General features: G+C 40.9%; 1 protein-coding gene across 2 annotated transcripts in view; it reads right to left on the bottom strand.

Annotated features, from left to right (window-relative positions):
* The window catches only part of pld1b (phospholipase D1b), a 79,766-nt gene that overhangs the window by 32,820 nt on the left and 27,332 nt on the right, over positions 1-19,614 (bottom strand). For both annotated transcript variants that reach the window (XM_028569913.1, XM_028569914.1), the window contains exons 2-9: positions 6,195-6,365; positions 4,693-4,856; positions 2,850-2,992; positions 1,987-2,092; positions 1,835-1,900; positions 1,653-1,711; positions 861-953; positions 106-258 (exon numbers count right to left, since the gene is read on the bottom strand). In XM_028569913.1, coding sequence (XP_028425714.1) covers positions 106-258; positions 861-953; positions 1,653-1,711; positions 1,835-1,900; positions 1,987-2,092; positions 2,850-2,992; positions 4,693-4,856; positions 6,195-6,333 — 923 coding nt within the window. In that variant the 5' untranslated portion in view covers positions 6,334-6,365. The remainder of the gene's footprint in view (positions 1-105; positions 259-860; positions 954-1,652; positions 1,712-1,834; positions 1,901-1,986; positions 2,093-2,849; positions 2,993-4,692; positions 4,857-6,194; positions 6,366-19,614) is intronic.

Raw genomic sequence — 19,614 nt, 5'->3', positions numbered from 1 at the left:
AAAGTTGCCCCCAAAATATTTTTTTAATTTCCCACCCTGCTCCTCCTTCATTGATAACTGCCTTATAGTAACAGCTACATAAAAGTACATGTGGGTGACGCACACCTGGACAGACTATCGATGCGAACGCCGTGCTTGGTCTCCGTGTCGCTGGAGTCCATCTTGATGCTGAACTCTTTGTCGAACAGCATCACAAAGGAGATGGCGCCCGAGTCGGGCTTCATGTACAGCAGGAACGAGTCCTTCACCACCAGCCAGCTACACACAAACACGACAGAAGTTTAGTATTTTAAAAACACGGAAGTACTCCATGTGATTCACAAATAAACTCCAACGTTTTGCAGAATACTTTTGCAGAAAATTCTTGGATCCCGCTATATACAGTCCCTCCTCAAGAAAAACGCAATCGCATAATCCAACGCAAACAAAGTCCGCATATTTAATCACAGGGAATCACTTTTTTTTCTCTTTTTCATCACACCGCAGTTTTTGCAAATTCACGCAATTTCAGTGCATAAAATTGCAAATATATCATATAGCATATTCCATCGCTTTTTTTAAGAAAACGTGCCGCATAATCAAGGACTTTTGCCCGCAACAATCACAAAAAAACTGCGCATTTTTCTGGAAGGACTGAATATAAACACAAAAGCCAAATGATCTAAATCACTTATTTGGAAATAGAGCTGGAAGTTTCTTTGCAACCTTAAGCGGACAAGTTTGAGCACAACATTTAATGTGTCTATAGATCTCAGCCGGCAGTGTTTGTATATGTGTGTATGTCTGTGTCTGTGTGTCGGTATCTGTGTGTGTGTGTGTGTGGTGTCTGTATCTGTGTGTGTGTGTGTGTGTTCACTGACCGTTTGGACCAGCGGTAGCACATTTTGCTGCGACCACAGCAGTTCAACCCGGGAATCCGATGGCCGCCAGATCTCTTCAGCACCATTCCTTCTCTAAGAGACAAGACAAATCTGCTGTTTCTGCCAACAAATACTGTAAATCTGTGCCTATAAAACCACTGATGAAGGCTCTGTATGTTACAGTACACTGTCTGGCACATTCGATAATCTAGTATAGCATGGTTAGATTTTTCTAACAGTAATACAAGTGCTTAAAGGGAAATAATTTCAATCCAGCTCTGTGTCAGCTTTGTGTGGGCAGTGCAGATGAATGGTGTTTGGTTTCCCTCTGTAGCATCAACGCATGGAGCTAGGAGCAGCCGATGTCCGCTTAAATCCAGCGAATGACGCAAAACGTAAACCTCCGTGAACGCGTTGAGGGAAGCCAAGCCACACACCGTTCATCTGCACACACTGCCCACAAAAAGATGACAGAGAGCTGCATTGAAGTCAACAAAATATCTTTATAATATTAACAATTTTGTCAGAATTCCAATGTTTTGGACATCAGGGATTGTTGACAGAAATTAGCTTTCCTTCATATAATTGTTTTAGTAAAACAAGCAAAACACTATCTTCAAATATTATAATTTGATGTTCAACATAGTTCTTGAAACCACTCACATTCAATTTCTATTTAGTGGAATTTTTTCACCAAAACAGCAGAGTTTTGTAGTGTTTTTAAGCATTAAATGTAAGACTTTAAATACAAAAACAAGTGGTTAAAGATACATTTGAAGATGTTGTTCTTACAAGCCTTTTGGTCCCAGATCGTGGATAAAGGACAGCTGGCTAACATCGATGAACTCCATCTAAAAGAGAGAAATAAATGTTGCATATTCAAATCTTTTCCAGGACTTTATAGTCTATTTTGTCATGTTTTTTCAAGATCGAGAACCCTTCTGAAGTTTTTCTAACACAGCTGTCGTACCTACCGTCGCGTGGTAGTTCCTGTACATCGGCATCTTTAGCAGCTTGTTCAAGTAATCTTCCAGTTGTTTCTGGAACAAAACACAAATTAGAGAAAAATCAGCCGATACTACAAGAGATGCTGCTGAATGAAGGCTGCTCTGGTGAAATGAGGTACCCTGCGACTGGAAACTTGCTCCTCTCTGCCCAGCTCCTCCCTCCCTCCTCTAGGGAGGTTCGGCATCATCTCATTCCTCGTCGCCGTATGCCTCTTCACCGTGTGACTGCAGAGAGAAACCACAGGAGGAGAGGATGTTGGTTCAAATCCCAGGACACTAACAAAAGTGTTGTCAATGTAGTTTTAGCAACTTTCTGGAAGGTTCATGTGACGGAGGCAACAGGAACGACCCGTATGTTAAAGACTAAATGTGACCTGAGGGTCCGATCAGATATGCTAACAAGTCTTTGAGCTAGAGAGTCCAAGTCAAGTCTCAAGTCTCTGAGCTACTGTATAGAGTCCAAGTCAAGTCTCAAGTCTCTGAGCTATAGAGTCCAAGTCAAGTCTCAAGTCTCTGAGCTAGAGAGTCCAAGTCAAGTCTCAAGTCTCTGAGCTAGAGTCCAAGTCAAGTCTTTGAGCTAAAGTCCAAGTCAAGTCTCAAGTATTTGAGCTCAAGTCCAAGTCAATTCTCAAGTCTGTGATCTAAAGTCCAAGTGAAGTCTCTGAGCTAAAGTCCAAGTCAAGTCTCTGAGCTAAAGTCCAAGTCAAGTCTCAAGTCCTTGAGCTAGAGTCCACATACGTCGCATTCAGCGCTTCTTTTGTTTGGGCCTTGTTGTATTAAGTACAACTGTAGTCACTGTGTATGCGACCTAAGTGTGATTCAAGTCAGAGTTTCAAACTTGAGTCCCATCTCTTGGTCTGATGTGTTAAAAGTTGATTCAGCCTGTTTACATTGCCCCTAATCTGAGCTCCTGAGGAACTTAAATCCAAACCTGAGCCAATCCAGAACAAGAGGAAGCCAGAAAAAGCCCTGCGGCGTTTACCTGCGAGACGGCAGCGGCAGCCTCAAGAAGGTCTTGTACGTCCTCAGCTCTCTGTGGAGATCCATGAAGTGTTTCTCCTTCCTCTTCACCAGCCATGTGAACTCGCCGTGCTTCAACTCGATCTTAAACACCGCCGGTAACGACTGAGCACACAGCACAGACACACGTTTGATGCTTTACATTGGTGGCATTTCATTGTTAAATTATCTGCCAAAGCAAGTATCGATTGTGCAGTAAAATGTCAGTGTTTTCCACTTCAATCAGTTGTTTCTAAATTAATATTCCTGCTGCATTATTGTGTATGTTGCATTTTTCTGCTATAGATGTTTAAGGTTGTGCTCATTTTAACTCCTTTATATCCTGTTGGGTAGTTTAATATACAACAATGCATCATATTCTATAAGATCATCATATGTTTGTAGCATTGCTGTCCTGTGAGAACCACGTAACGTAAGTTTTAAAACGTTTCATGGTGTCCGAAAAACAGCCCTGTTTTGAGCTTTGTGATGATCCAAGAGGCTTATTTAGCTTTAAGAAGGAGGACACATAAAGAAAATACTTCATCCTTCAGTTTATCACAAACATTCAACATCAACACATCTGGACATACGAGGTTTTCACCGGACAGGAAGGGGAGGAAAAACTGTCCTCTGAAAAGTAACTAAAGCTGTCAGACAAATGTAGTGGAGTAAAAAGTACAATATTTACCTCTGAGATGTAGAGGAGTACAAGTAGAAAGAAGCAGAAAATGAAAGTACTTAAGTAAACTACACGTACTTGTCTTTTATATCTCGTCTTACTGCCTCTTTACGTCTTATTACAAGCACTTTGAACCTTCCCAACAGCTGAAGGAGAAATCTGGTTTGGGTTCCCATTATTCTGCGCAGCTAACTGACAGACATGTGGACTTGAGACTTGGTGACTTGGACTCGAAAAGCTCCCCGGTATGTGACTGTCATGATCGGATGACTGGCTGTTGCTGTGTATTCTTTGCTATGGCAACATGTAACATCAAAGAGCCCTGATGGAGCCTCATTAGTGGGACCAGACCGCAACAACGGCTGCGTCTGTGCCACCAGTAATCACTTTAATGGGCTACCAATACCTTGTCTTTTTTCTTTATAAAGACTGGATACTACAGGTAGAGCTGGGCGATATGGAGAAAATCAAATATCCCGATATTATTGACCAAATACCTCAATGTCGATATTGTGGCGATACTGTAGGGTTGACAATTGGTGCTTTCACAAAATATGCACACAATGAGATTTTTTATAAATAATCATCAGTTATATTGATATAATAACTACTGTATGTGGGCAAAGGCAAATAATAGAACAGCTAGAACAGTCTGGTGTGTTTGGAAAATTACATCACTCTACTGTAATGCAGCCTTTAAAACCAGGAAAAGACACTTGTGTCATATCAGGATATTACGATTTCTAAAATCTAAGACAATATCTAGCCTCATATATCGACATTGATACAAAATGGATATATTGCCCAGCCCTAACTACAGGTAAGACTGCTTTATCTTGGGTGTAAAAAAAAGTGACGTGATTTGACCCCCCAAAAAACTTGATTTGGTCGAGAATTGGACCAAATTACTTGAGACTAACTTGGGACTTGGGCAAAGACGACTTGGTCACAGCACTGCAGACTGAACCTCCCACAGTCTTAATGAATGCCAGTCCGGCGATTTAAAACCCTTTACGACATCAGTGAGAATTTGAGAATAGCCGAATCACCAGAGCACAGCTGCAATAGGTCGACATGTTGTCTGAGACGAACAGTGTCTGTTCAGAGTGAGGGGTTTGGGAGGTGTGTGTGTCTCTGTGTGCACCTTGTTGACGCTCCTCTGCGACGTGACGTTGAAGCGGTCCTGGTTCTTGGTGAAGCGCTCCACCTCCAGGATCTTGGCCGTGATGGGAGAGGACAGGAACACTTTGGCCTCGGGCTCCTTGAAACCCAGCGTGTGGTAGATCGCCGTGAAAGGTAAACGCTCGGCTGCAGGATTCAAGATTTAAGAAATGAATTGTCATATGCACAGTAAAGACAACTTACACCATGCAGTCTTTCTTACACAAAAATACAAAAGGAGAATAATGTAATATGATTCGATATGTTCGATACCAGTACCGATACCAATACCGTGATTTCGATACCGGTTACTAAACAATACTTTTTTAAATACCAATTTTATAAAAAAAAAATTATTACAACATTACACATTACAGCACAAATCTTTTTATTTATTTTTCAACTCCTATACTATCGTGAGCCCCGTCTCTGTGTGTAACGTTGCGTTATTCCTTTGGGTCTCTACGACAGCCAATCACAGACATTATTAGATCTTGGTAGAAGCATGCTGCGTACTTATTGGCTCAATGAAGCTAATGAGATTTACTCCTTACGTACACTGGCTGCTAGGCAGCTAGCAGAGAGGATTGAAGCTAGGTAGCATAGGTAGCTTTTTTTGAGTGTTTAAACTAACATCTACAGTGGTCTATTTGGTGGTGTATTTACCCTGTTTAAGTTTGTGTGATAGATAAACAACAATCCGTGTTGATACAAGCATCAATGTTCGCCAACAAAACGTGTAATCAAACAAATGCACAAGTAGCCTAGCTAGCTAGCTGCCTGGCTAGGCTACAATGAAATCCAATGTCCGAACATGCTAGCGATTGGCCTGTCGGCTAGCTGAAAAGTTTGAGGTGTTTAAACTAACATATACAGTGGTCTATTTAGGGGTGTATGTGCCCTAACTAAGTTCTTGTGTCATATAAATCACAATTTGTGTTGATAAAATTACCAATGTGTAGAAACATTTTAATCACGTAAAAATTTTCATGATACAGCTCTAATAACCTCTGATAACTTTTTTTGTAACTCCCGCCTCCGAACACAAACACACGGACCTGATTGGTTCTCGAGTGGTCCTCAGTTGAATAAAGTTAAACTTTCGTCAACTTTGTTTTGCTTGCCTCAGTGATTCGCTCTCATCTCGCTCAATCAGGGCGAATTTCGTCTCCATTCAACCTCAATGAGAGCGAAGCAAAATCTCGCTGTGTGGAAACCTACCGTTAGGTATTGAAATTTGGTATTGAATGACGATGCATTTTTTGATACTTGATACTAAGAAGACAATTGGGTCGGTGTCTAAAAAGTATCAAATTCGGTACCCAGTCCTAACAATAAAAAAAAAAGTTGTAATAAATAGTTTTAAAGGGGCAGGATTAAAAACGTACAAGATTAAAACATGCAAAAACCCCATGAAACACATCAGAAATCAGACACAGATGTACACAGCGGACGGGAGAGGACACGCAGACAGGACGCACACACCTGTGTCGTAGGCGTCGGTTGTGTCGTACTCTCCGTCTCCCAGGTCGAGCTCGCTCGTGTCCAGCTTCTCCATGATGCCCGTCATATCATTGGCAACCAGCTGCAGGGTGCTGGAGGTCGGTTCCGACTGTCGCAACATGGCTAGCACTCGGTCTGGAGCCCGGGGCTCACCTGGAGAGACAGGTGAGGAAAGGGAAGAAAGAGTGTTGAGTGCGAGTGTAAAGCTGCAGACACACCGACCAGACAGCCGACCTTCGGCAGAAAAGCCAGTCAAACTGATCGGTCTCCTCGAGTTGGTCCAAAAAGTTCCTCAGAACACACCGAAGAGACGAGACGTAATACGTCTCCGTAACAGCAGGCGCCGCTGATCTGTATTGTTGCCCAAAAATATAAACCAGCAGCTGATGGGACGAACGCGTCACGTGGGTTTGTTTTCTCCGGAAATTCAAAGCCAGACTGTCATGGCATCTCGTTCAGAATACGATCTCATTTTGGACTAAAATAGTTCACCGAAAAAACGTGTTTCTGAGAACATTTTAAGAGAGAAATAGGCCGTGATGCAGTTGCTGAATCTGTCTTCATTTCAGATCGACCAAGGTCAGTTTAACAGATTTTCGTCAGATTTTGAGAGGCTCTAGTCACGGGACACACCGAACAGACTCGAGTCACCAACCTTGCCAGACTGTCCGACAGCCGATTATCAGCTTGGTGTGTCAGCGCTTTAAGGGTCAAATCCCATCTTTTCAATTTTTTTTTCCTATGGGTATCCAGGCCCAAGTGGAAGCACAGGTAACCCGGGCCTTTCTCCTCAGCTCCTTCTGGAAGATTCCTTTCCCAGCCAGGATGGGATATTTAACCCTTCCTAATCAGATGTCCAAACCGCCTGAAGTGGCTTGTGTCAACATGAAAGAGCAAATCAAATCTCACGATATTTTTGACCAAATACCTCGATATCGATACTGCGAAGATATTGTAGGGTTGACAATTGGTGCTTTCACAAAATATTTACACACTGAGATTTGTGACGAATAATCACAGTAATCAGTAATGTGGATATGATAACTAAGTGGGTAAATGCAAAAAACGCAACAGCTAGAACAGTCGGATAAGTTCAGAAAATAACATGACTATACACTTATGTCATATTACAATATTACGACATCCAAAATCCAAGAGGATATCTAGTCTCTCATATTACAATGTCGATATAATAATCACATATTGCCCAGCCCTGAAGTCTCACTCTGACCTTCTTTCAGTTTTTTTGGCCATCGGTACCCAAAACCTTGAAAGGGTTTTTTTTCCCGGTATTTTTTATTATCCACATCACATCTTCAGAACAGGACATATTCAATTCAATTTTATTTCAAGTGCAATATCACCATAAGACATGGTCTCAAAACACTGTAAAACAGGGAATTCAGTAAAAAGTTAGGATTAAAAATACAAAAACAATAGGCTACATTTAAAATCATGACGGGTATATATGTACATAAAAGTGAAATAAAAAGTGGTACAAGGGTAAAAACAGAAGATAGAGGAAGTCATAATAAAGTCCTTAATGTTGGGAAAAAAGAAATGTTTTGAGTTGTGATAGAGCTGGCCTCTCGGACATATAACGGAAGGTTATTCCAGAGGTACGGTGCTCGATGAGAAAAGGCACGGCGTCCTGCCAATATCTTTTTGACCCTAGGAATTTCTAATAGATTGGTACCCGGGGGTATAGGGGTTAATCAGTTCGGCTAGGTATAAGGGTGCAAAAAAAAAATCTGCTCTTGCCTGTATGGGTAGCCACAGAATCCGTCATTGTCTACTTGCTCTGCTGCTGTTATCTCTGCAGTAACTGAACCCTAAAGCCATGCTTCTGCAGTGAAGCTGCAGAAACCAAGTATCTCGTCTGTCGTCACACACTCTCTCGCTCTCTTTAAGTCTCTCTGATGGATGTCTTCACTTCCTCTAAACGTCTTATTGTGTCCTTTAGCTCTCCATCTGTCTTCCCTCGCTGTCTACATCCAGCCGTCTCTTCAGCGGTTTCATCTTCACAGCCCTGCAGCTACACTTCCATTTATCTCTTCCTCTCATTCCTCGCAGCCAGACGAGACACCGAATCTAAACAACGGGATCAGCAGAGGAGAAGCACAGGAAGCACAGGACCTTTCCTCAATATAAGAGTGTGTGTGTGTGTGTGTGTGTGTGAGTGTGCGTGCGTGCGAGGATTAACTTGAGGGACCAACTGACCCAGAAATACTGACGTTGTTGTGTGTGGGTGAAAAGCAGAGGGACAATGGTGACACCTTACTGCACCCAAACTAACAGTTAAATATCTCATCTGTCATTGATGATGCGGTAACAAACGCGTGAGCCAATCAGAAACAAGCAGCTCAGGTGCTTGAACGTTTCATGGAAACCAGTGGAGGAATGTAACTATAACCTACATTTACTCGTAAGTATTGTACGCAAGTATACATTTGAGGTACTTGTACTTAGCTTGAGTCTTTTCTGTTAATGCTATTTTATACTTCTACTCCGCTACATTTCAGAGGGAAATATTGGACTTTTTGGACAGTTTTAGTTACTTTACAGATTCAAACATATGAAGAACTTTAAATTGAAAAATACTTTACAAATAAATGAAATACAAGTTATAAATCAGACACAGATACACATTTACAGATACAAATAGCTCTGCGTTCATTTGTGCGATGTGTTTCACAAGTTGTAAATACTGACGAGACTGTTTTAGCACCATAGTCGGTTGACAGGAAATTAATCATAAACTATTTTATTCATTGTGTCATCATCAGTCATCATTTTAAGTCATTTCTTTATGTAAAAACATTTAAGGATTCCTGCTTCACAAATGTGAAGATTTGCTGCTTTTCCAGTAAATACATTTAATTTTGTATTTTTCTACATTGAGTACTTTGTTTTTTTACTTAAGTAATATTTTCAATACAGGACTTTTGCTTTTAAAGTGTGGTATAAGTACTTTTATTTTCCTCCCCTACTGATGGAAAGTCAGCCGGTAGTGTGACAGCATTGCCGTCAATGCTTCGATGTGATTCACTGACCTACTTTGTCGGATCGAGCCTTTCATTCACCATAAAAGAGCTCATCTTAACCCGGTAAGTTTATCAGAGAGACCTGCAGTCACTCTGAGAGTCCTGACATCACGTTGTTGGCGAACTCGTTCAGGTCTCCTGTTTCCGCTTTGTCGTGCGCTGCTGAAAAAGAAGAGCCGTGCGCGACATCGGCTCGGCCGGATATTGCATCATTTTGACGTCACGATGTCGCGCGCCACCTTGGATGCATGCGCAACCAGATGTTTGAATAGTTTGAATATTCAGTGTTATTTTAGAGGGAATATTCGAATGGCATTTTTGGGCAATTTTGACAGGTTTAGTACACACGTAGGTACGCTAGTAAGAGCCAATGAGGTTTAACCGTGTATCAGCTAATTTAAATAGCTCACGTTACTGTAATTGTGTCAACAGTTAACTTCATTCAATGGAGCCCTGCGTAAATTCTTACAGAAAGACTTCATATTCCTTTTTTCATCAATCCTAATGGATCAGCAATTTTCAAGGCATGTCACTTGTCAGTAGCCAATCAGATTCAGCGGTGTCGTTGTGAGTTTAACCAATCGGAGTCGGCCATTTGTCACAAGCCTATCACAGCGTGACATCCTGTGTTAAATGTGCTCTCTCCCCTGCGGTTGTCAGTCGTCGTTTCAGGGTTTTAAGAAATGCAATTTTTTTCCTTTCCCAGAATGCATCTGTGGTTTAGCCAGACACCTTCCTCCACAGCACTGTGGAGACAGAGCTGACAATGCGAGACTAGTTTACACGTAAGAGCTGTTTCCTGACCAGCAAACAGTACCAATGGTTTCCTCCTGCTTGTAGTCTCTGTGCTAAACACCAGAAACACAGGATTCTTCTCATCCGACTCTGGATAAAGAGAGTCAGAGTGGTCCTTTAATGTTGCCCTCCATCATGAGAGCCACACATAGTCATTACTAACCATTTCATTCAACCACAATTTAACAACAAAGTGTGTAAAGAGAGACGAGGGACCTAGAAGAACTGTTAACCAAAAGCCCCAAAAAGTCAATTTCACTTCTCAGATTATTTCCTTTGAGGAACTTTTAGAGGCCAGAAGAGGTCAAACTGCAGTATTTGAATTTTGAAGAGTCAGAATTGAGTTCTTAATCTTTCCTTCAAAGCCAATTATATTGTAGCTTGTTTTAGGGTTGAGCCCCATGTACAACACCAACTGAATAATATCTGCTATATTATATATGAATATACAATACAGGCCAAAAGTTTGGACACACCTTCTCATTCAATGTGTTTCAATGTACTTTGAGGAATCTAAAATATAAGACATGTTTTCAGTTATTTCACACTTTTTTGTTAAGTACATAATTCCATATGTGTTCATTCATAGTTTTGATGCATTCAGTGAGAATCTACAATGTAAATAGTCATGAAAATAAAAAGGAAACACATTGAATGAGAAGGTGTGTCCAAACTTTTGGCCTGTACTGTACATCCAGCAAATTATATTGGCCTTCACCTTGATTAGCCTCACATTCAGGTTATGTTTCTTATTGCAAACTCAAACAAATTTGATGCAAAATGACAATGCAAACACATTTGGTTGCACAGTCCAAACAAACAAAAATGCACATGCACACACAGTGTACAGTACAGTGTCTGCAATATGCAAAGATCCAGTGTGTCACTGTTGTATTGAAACTGTGTGACGGTGAGATATGTGTGAAAGTGCGTCTGAGGCGTGTCTGCAGACGTCGAACAATAGATCCTGGTGGAACCGGAGATGCAGAGAAATAAAAAAAAAAATAACAGAGAACCAGCAACAATAAAAGTAAACAAGGCAGAAACTGAGCAAAGAACTGAGATTATACGGATTAGAAGACAGCAGCTGGAGGTGGGCCCGGTGGTAAAGACAGCAGTTAGGCCTCGCTGCTCAGATTCCTGTCTTATGTTTCTCTGCAGAAAGTTAAGCAGCTTCGGTTACACTTCCTGTAGCATCATACACTTATGTCTTTTGTCTGCGAGGGAATATTATCAGCACTAAAACTTGACCCTTTTTCGCCACATCTGACCCCGATTTGAAAAGAATTAAAGAGATGAAACTTGTGAGCTGTTCCATGGGGTCATTGCTATGTCCCGAGGGCCTCGTCCAGCCCCGTGTTGAGTTTTGAGCGTGTGTCTCTTGTAGTGATGTTAAACGATACTTCACTGATTAGCATTAAGCTTTGTGTTAGTAGAAACCCGGTATTATTTTCGGATGACCGTGCTTCCCTCCATCATGTCCCCCTGAGACTGGCTTTCTCTGTATTGTGCAAGAAGGTAAGCAAGAAGGTAAGCAAGCGCATGGCAAGCGTAGCTCCAATGGCGCCATTTTGATGCTAACAAGCACTCACCCGCTGTTAGCATCCCATTGAATGCCATTCATTTTGACCTCACTTTGACAGAGAATACATCTGAAGCATTTAAAAGACTATATTTGTCCATTGTTTAATTCTAATTAAACTAAATCTAATTCTTGCTTCATTACCTTGTACCTCACGTTATGGCTCCGTAGGAGACGCTTTTATAAAAATAAGCTAACGATTGTGTCATAACTACACGACTTACTGTCGCACAGTAGAGGAATTACCGTATAGTACAGGAGAAGCTCGCAAGCAGTTTAGACTTACATTAGCTGTTTAGGTTTAATTACTAATGTTAACTAGCATGTTAGTGATCAGTAATTAGCCTGTGTCTATGTTATCTCCTAACATATACCTACACTCTCCGTCTCTGTAAGATTGGGAATGATTGAGATTTCTCTTGGCACGGCTACCAGAAGATTTCACACTTTCAGACAGGTTGCTCACGTCACATCTTGAAGCTTAGTTGGAGGCTGCGCAGTAAAGCTCAGCCAGCACCGGAAAAGTGCTTCTATTTACTTCACTGTGGGTCTGGAAAAAAAGCCTCCGATGACGCAAAAATCGTTTATTTAGCGTCATCTGAGGCATTTTTGCCCAGAGTCTGTGGACTACAGCCAGCTAGTTCCGCATGTTTTCAACCCGCCCGTAGGGCTTTACCCAAAGCTCGCCGAAGCAAACCGAGTGTCAGCCATCTTGAAGCTTCGCTAAACAGCTCTCTCTTTTCAGCAGCAAACTTTTACAACAATTATGTGCATTCAAACTACCGCACACGTGTACCACCGGGATACATTGGTACAGAGCGGAGAATATGACACTTTATTACAGACGGAATACTCGAGTTTCGCCCGCGCTCGATGCCGCCAGCCGGTAAGGTGACATCCTCAGTGGTACAACGCGGAACAAGGGCAGGAGTAAGAGCTAGCTAGGTGGAAAGCTAACGCTAGCCGGCCACCTGTCCCATCAATCCTGCTTGCAAGAGTCCGCTCATTAGACAACAAACTGGACTACATCCAACTTCAACGAAACTCTCAATGTGAGTTCAGAGACTGCCGTGTTTTTGTTGTTGTGGAAACATGGCTGAACAACAGTGTACCGGACTATCCAGCTACCAGGCCTGCTCCTCTGTCGCCGGGTAAGACCAGTAGAGGTGAGCTGTGTTAACACGGACTGCCTGGTGCAGAGATGGGCTACTTGTATCCAACTAACTGCTAACTGCTGGTGGAGGTTGTGACCATTCTACATTCCATGCAAATTTACGGCTGTGTTTATACTCTGTGTTTACAGCCCACCAAGAGCTAATGCTAGTATGCATGAGCTGAACTTTACGGAGCCTATAATGTGTGTGCACTAAATGTAGGTTGTTTCGTATGTCGTTTTTATATAATGTCGTTTTGATATATTTTAAATGTGTAACACCACTTGAGCCACGGTGAAACGTTGTTAAAAATAAAAATCACCTTTCTACTACATAAGTGACCCAATTTAAAGTTATTTTCATCTTTTCAACGGTGAAATATCCCTTTAACGATTAACCTTTTAACTCTTAACAGACCTAAACGTGAAAGAGTACGTGCGAGTGTGCGAGCGAGCGTGAGGATTTTGGATGGAGCACAGAGCGGATTTTTTAATCGTGGCCTTATCTCCCCCCTGCTCCAATTTTGCTCCGGATTGCTAATGCCATGAGTTCAAAGCAGGCCCAAGCCTGTCTCTGTGTTACTGCAGCACTGAACATGCAGATGAACGGCGCCCTCCCTCCTTCCCTCCCTCCCTCCCTCCCTCCCTCTCCATGCTGGCAGAAGCTCCTGGCATGAAAGGAGCGGTTCATCTGATAAATCCAAAACAGCTTTTTTTCTTTTTTGAAGTGAACGATGTGAGATTTAAGAGATGGGTGAAACCTAAGTCCAGCGCGGAGGGTACAAACAGCTACTTCAAGCGAGGAGCGGAAATACTCGCTCACATGTTCCGTTATCGACATTAAAAATTTTTACGGATAAATACAATCAGGTAAACAGTTAAAAACTATATAATTATATATTATATATATATATAAAAAAAATGTTTTACATTGTTACTGCATCGACAAAATAGTCGTACAATCTGTAATCTGTCGTACAATGTACAATCTATTTCTTAATTGCTAGTTTATGTGTATTAGTTTTGTGTTTTAAGCCATTGGACTTGTGTCGGTCGCACGGACACGTGCAAGCCGTTCCAGGAGAGTGGCCACATGTGTCCACAACGATGCAAACCACGTAGTGGCTGCAAGTCTGCAGCTGTCCACAGCCAGCGCAGAACATATGTCCGAGCATCCTGAACAGGTGAACTGCTTTTCGGTTAACGGTTAATGATCGGTTAACCAGGGTAGGCTATCTATCGGTCAGAAAATAAATATATGTTTTCAGCCAGTTGGCGAGGACAGAAAACATGTTAGCGAACCTATTGACACCTCCAGCAGACACAAAGCAACATGACGATTCATTTGACCCTTTTCTCACCTGGTAGAGCGGGCGCCCACATATAGAGCTTTACTCCTCAACGCAGCGGCCGCGGGTTCGACTCCGACCTGCGGCCCTTTGCTGCGTATCTTTCCCCTTCTCTCTCCTCTTTCAAGTCTCAACTGTCCTATACAAATAAAGGCCTGAAAAATGCCCCCGAAAGAAAGAAGGAGTGTTTGTGTTTTTGGTCTTAGGGGAAATACCGGTCTCTTTAGCCGCTGAATGCTCCTCTATGTTCACCAGCTAGTCTCTTAGTGTGTCTGTCTGCTGTGTCAGGTAGAGTACAGTGGGTTCATCAGAAAACACTGAGACTGAGCCAGATGCAAAGTGATCCATACAAACCAAAAAAAGCCCTAAAGAGGCTCTGCAGAGCTCCACAATAGCTCTAGATAGAACAATACACCCCTTTCCCATTGCATTTGATTTCAATAAAATATAGATTAATGGAGCAGTCAAATCAAGTTACTTTATTTGTCCCCCAGTGGGGCAATTTGTTGTGCAGCAGGTAGTATAATAAAATCACACACAATCGTACACACAATACAGAGATTGCCTACCTTGCAGGCAAATTTAAAAACATAAACAATAAATCAAGTTATCTATGGTTCTTTATAATTAAAAAGTAGAATGGCTGCTGGTACAAAGGAGTGTTTATATCTATTTGTTCTGAGTTTTGGAAGTATAAAGCGTGATCCGGATGGCAACATCTGAAATTCAGCCCGTAAGGGATGAGAACTATCTGACAGGATAGATTCAGCCCTTTTTAGCATCTGCTTCTGATGGAGTTCCTCCAGGCCTTTTGGCCTAGAACCTGTGATACAGCTGCTCACCTTAATTAGCCTGGAGAGGGCGTTTTTTTGTTTTACAGTAATGGACCCATACCAGCAGATTAAGGAGAAGGTGACAACTGACTCAACAAAAGGACCTATAGACCTACAGTCAGGGTAAATCCTCTTTTATCCAGGGGGCATGTGTCCAGAAAATTCTACGTGACTCAAACAATAAGAGGAAATCGAGCTTGGCAGTTCATTATTTACCTTGAAAGTAAAAAACAATTTTAAGATGATTACTGTGTGTCTGTGTGTGTGTGTGTGTGTGTGTGTGTGTGTGTGTGTGTGTGTGTGTGTGTGTGTGTGTGTAATGGCCAGCCCAGTGAGCACTCACATTAATTGGGTACAGTGTGGACTATCCCCCCCCCCACTGCATCACTCACCAGCCAGGTGGCAGGCTGCTGGGTCCAGACACACACACACACAGACACACACACAAAATGGTGGTATGATTGTGCATATCTGCCTAAACAGCAACATTTCTCTATGGAGTTCTAGTAGGTTTAACAAGGGGAAAAGTAGTCCCTGCCCTCAAACTACACATAATCTCCTGAAACGATTAATTTATACACACACACACACACACACACACACACACACACACACACACACACACACACACACACACACACACACACACACACACACACACACACACACACACACACACACACACACACACACACACACACACACACAATCAGGTTGATTCACACAAAAAAAAAATCCCTTTTCCCTAACTTCTGTAACTTCTTATTTTCTCTCTTACACACACACTGACATATTTCAAGTCATCCTCTTATACTTCTGCACTTTAATTCTCTTCCACGGTTCTTTCGTCAGTAATTAATGACAATCCTGAGATTATTTAAAGTCACTTAAAGGTCCAATGTGTGGGGAATTTCTCCCATCTAGTGTTGAGATCATATATCGCAATCAACTCACACGTGCACAATGCAGTTCAAAGTACGTATTCCAGCTACGGTAGCCTTCACGCTTCAAAAAGCCGGTCTCTTGCTCTTTTCAATCAAAAGAAGAAATACCATGACAATACCGTATGGATTAGATATCCTCATTAATACAGCTGTTTAGTGTACGTCTCAAACATAGACTGTAAATATTAATGGACAAAGCATCCGGTTCGGCGAAGTGCTGCAAATGCAAAAGTGCCTGCAAAAGTTAAAACCTGAATTCTCTCTGAATTCCAGCAGGGGGCGACACGTGCGGTTGCAAAAGGAGGTTGGTGTCTGTAGAAGTCTATGAGAAAGTGACCCACTTCTCACTTCATTTATTACCTCAGTAAACATTTTCATAATGAGTTTATGGTCTCAATCGCTAGTTTTAAGTCTTCTACAACACAGAATGATGTTCATTCTTTGAATTTTGGTCTCGTTGTTTTAAAATCGGCGATAAAGCAGGGGGTGTTTTAGGGCGTGGCTATAATGTGATTGCCAGTGAAAGTGTGTAACGTAACGTGGCTCCTCCCACTCTCCTCCTTCTCATCCAAAATCGTCACAACAACCAGGATGGCTGCGCCCGTAACGGCAAACTGGACGACGGATAGCAGACCAATGGGTGACATCACACATGCGCTGTCCATTATTATTATTATCCATATTAAAAGTCTATGGTCTCAAAACACACCCAGTCACTAAATGTGTTTGCAATTGATGCAGGTAATTAATAAAAAGGTAAAATCTAAATAAGTGAAGCACCAAAACACAAGAGCAATGAAATAGGCTATACATATGAAACCTTAGAAATGATGTCAAAAAGATCTCAGGAAACAAATGGAAAATCACAACGGAAATAGATTGAATAGATCTTCGACATTCTTCTGTGGAGCATTTTTGGCATCCTGAATCTGTCCCTCAGCACATTCTTTCAACACTTAAACCAGAAAGAAATACCTTCAGACTGAAGTATGGTTGGAACTCTTTTGGGGGTTTTTGACATATTTAGGAAACAAATGAAGCTATTTGAAGAACAGACATTGGGCTCTGAGAACTTGTATTGGCGTTTGCGGTTATTTTTCATAATTTTAGATTCAAGCGTGACTTTAAAAACGGACGATAATAGTCAACATTATACGCTAGTTTGACATTTTGCATAAATGTAAATTGTCTAGTATCCTAAAAGGACAACAGGAAAGCCATTGCAGTTAGGTCTTTATCAGTATTTGTTTGTGTTGCTAAAGTTAGTGAAGTTCCAACGTTGAAAATCCAAAAAGTCAAAAGGTAGCACGCACGCACACGTGTGTACACACACACAAACACAAACACACACCTTCAGTACAAAGTAGGGCTAAATGATTGATTGCATTTGCAATTAAATTGCGATATGTTAAAAAGTTATATAGAGTAGCCAGAAGTTATATACAGTAGCCAGAAGTTATATAGAGTCGCCAGAAGTTATATGCAGTAGTAGCCAGAAGTTATAAACAGTCGCCAGAAGTTATATACAGTAGTAGCCAGAAGTTATATAGAGTAGCCAGAAGTTATATACAGTAGCCAGACGTTATATACAGTAGTAGCCAGAAGTTATATGCAGTAGTAGCCAGAAGTTATAAACAGTCGCCAGAAGTTATATACAGTAGTAGCCAGAAGTTATATACAGTAGCCAGAAGTTATATACAGTAGCCAGAAGTTATATACAGTAGTAGCCAGAAGTTATATACAGTAGTAGCCAGAAGTTATATACAGTAGCCAGAAGTTATAAACAGTCGCCATAAGTTATATATAGTAGTAGCCAGAAGTTATATACAGTAGCCAGAAGATATATACAGTCGCCAGAAGTTATATACAGTCGCCAGAAGTTATATACAGTCGGCAGAAGTTATATACAGTAGCCAGAAGATATATACAGTAGCCAGAAGTTATAGAGTAGCCAGAAGTTATATAGAGTAGCCAGAAGTTATATACAGTAGCCAGAAGATATATACAGTAGCCAGAAGTTATATAGAGTAGCCAGAAGTTATATAAAGTAGCCAGAAGTTATATACAGTAGCCAGAAGATATGTACAGTAGCCAGAAGATATGTACAGTAGCCAGAAGTTATATAGAGTAGCCAGAAGTTATATAGAGTAGCCAGAAGTTATATACAGTAGTAGCCAGAAGTTATATACAGTCGCCAGAAGTTATATACAGTCGCCAGAAGTTATATACAGTCGCCAGAAGTTATATAGAGTAGCCAGAAGATATATACAGTAGCCAGGAGTTATATAGGGTAGCCATAAGATATATACAGTAGCCAGAAGTTATATAGAGTAGCCAGAAGTAGTTATATACAGTAGCCAGAAGTTATATACAGTAGCCAGAAGTTATATATAGTAGCCATAAGTAGTTATATACAGTAGCCAGAAGTTATATACAGTAGCCAGAAGTAGTTATATAAAGTAGCCAGAAGTTATATACAGTAGCCATAAGTAGTTATAAACAGTAGCCATAAGTTATATACAGTAGCCATAAGTAGTTATATACAGTAGCCAGAAGTTATATACAGTAGCCAGAAGTAGTTATATACAGTAGCCAGAAGTAGTTATATACAGTAGCCAGAAGTTATATACAGTAGCCAGAAGTAGTTATATACAGTAGCCAGAAGTTATATACAGTAGCCAGAAGTAGTTATATACAGTAGCCAGAAGTAGTTATATACAGTAGCCAGAAGTTATATACAGTAGCCAGAAGTAGTTATATACAGTAGCCAGAAGTTATATATAGTAGCCATAAGTAGTTATATACAGTAGCCAGAAGTTATATACAGTAGCCAGAAGTAGTTATATAAAGTAGCCAGAAGTTATATACAGTAGCCATAAGTAGTTATAAACAGTAGCCATAAGTTATATACAGTAGCCATAAGTAGTTATATACAGTAGCCAGAAGTTATATACAGTAGCCAGAAGAGGTTATATACAGTAGCCAGAAGTAGTTATATACAGTAGCCAGAAGTTATATACAGTAGCCAGAAGTAGTTATATACAGTAGCCAGAAGTTATATACAGTAGCCAGAAGTAGTTATATACAGTAGCCAGAAGTAGTTATATACAGTAGCCAGAAGTTATATACAGTAGCCAGAAGTAGTTATATACAGTAGCCAGAAGTCAAAGCTCTCGATCTACCGACCCCGGATAAGCGGACGAAGATGGATGGATGTTATGTTATATATAGTATATATTGGCCAATGTGTCATTATGGTTTTTTGACATTTGACATTCAATTTATCAATATCAGGCTCAAAAAAGGTAGCGCTGCAAAGATTAATCGATTAGTTGTCAAGTATTAAATTAATCGTCAACTTTTTTGATAACGGATTCATCAGTTTGAGTCATTTTATTACGAAAACAAGTAAATATTCTCTGATGTCAGCGTGTTAGATGTGAATATTGTTCTAGTTTCTTCTCTCTTCTGTGTGACGGCAAACTGAATATCTTTGAGTTGTGGGCAAAACAAGACACTTGAGGACGTCATCTTGGACTTTTGGGAAACTCTGATCCACATTTTTCACCATTTTCTGACATTTTAGAGACCAACCAACTAATCACTTTAATCGACAATTAAAATAATCGTTATAGTTGTTGCAGCCCTAACGACAGGTGAGTCAGACTTTAAAAATAAATGTTATGTTACGTTGGACTCTTT

This window comes from Perca flavescens, chromosome 22, assembly GCF_004354835.1.
Source record: "Perca flavescens isolate YP-PL-M2 chromosome 22, PFLA_1.0, whole genome shotgun sequence".
In the NCBI taxonomy this organism is placed as follows: domain Eukaryota; kingdom Metazoa; phylum Chordata; class Actinopteri; order Perciformes; family Percidae; genus Perca; species Perca flavescens.
Note: the sequence above shows the minus strand (reverse complement) of the source record. Positions and strands in the feature narration are given on the sequence as shown.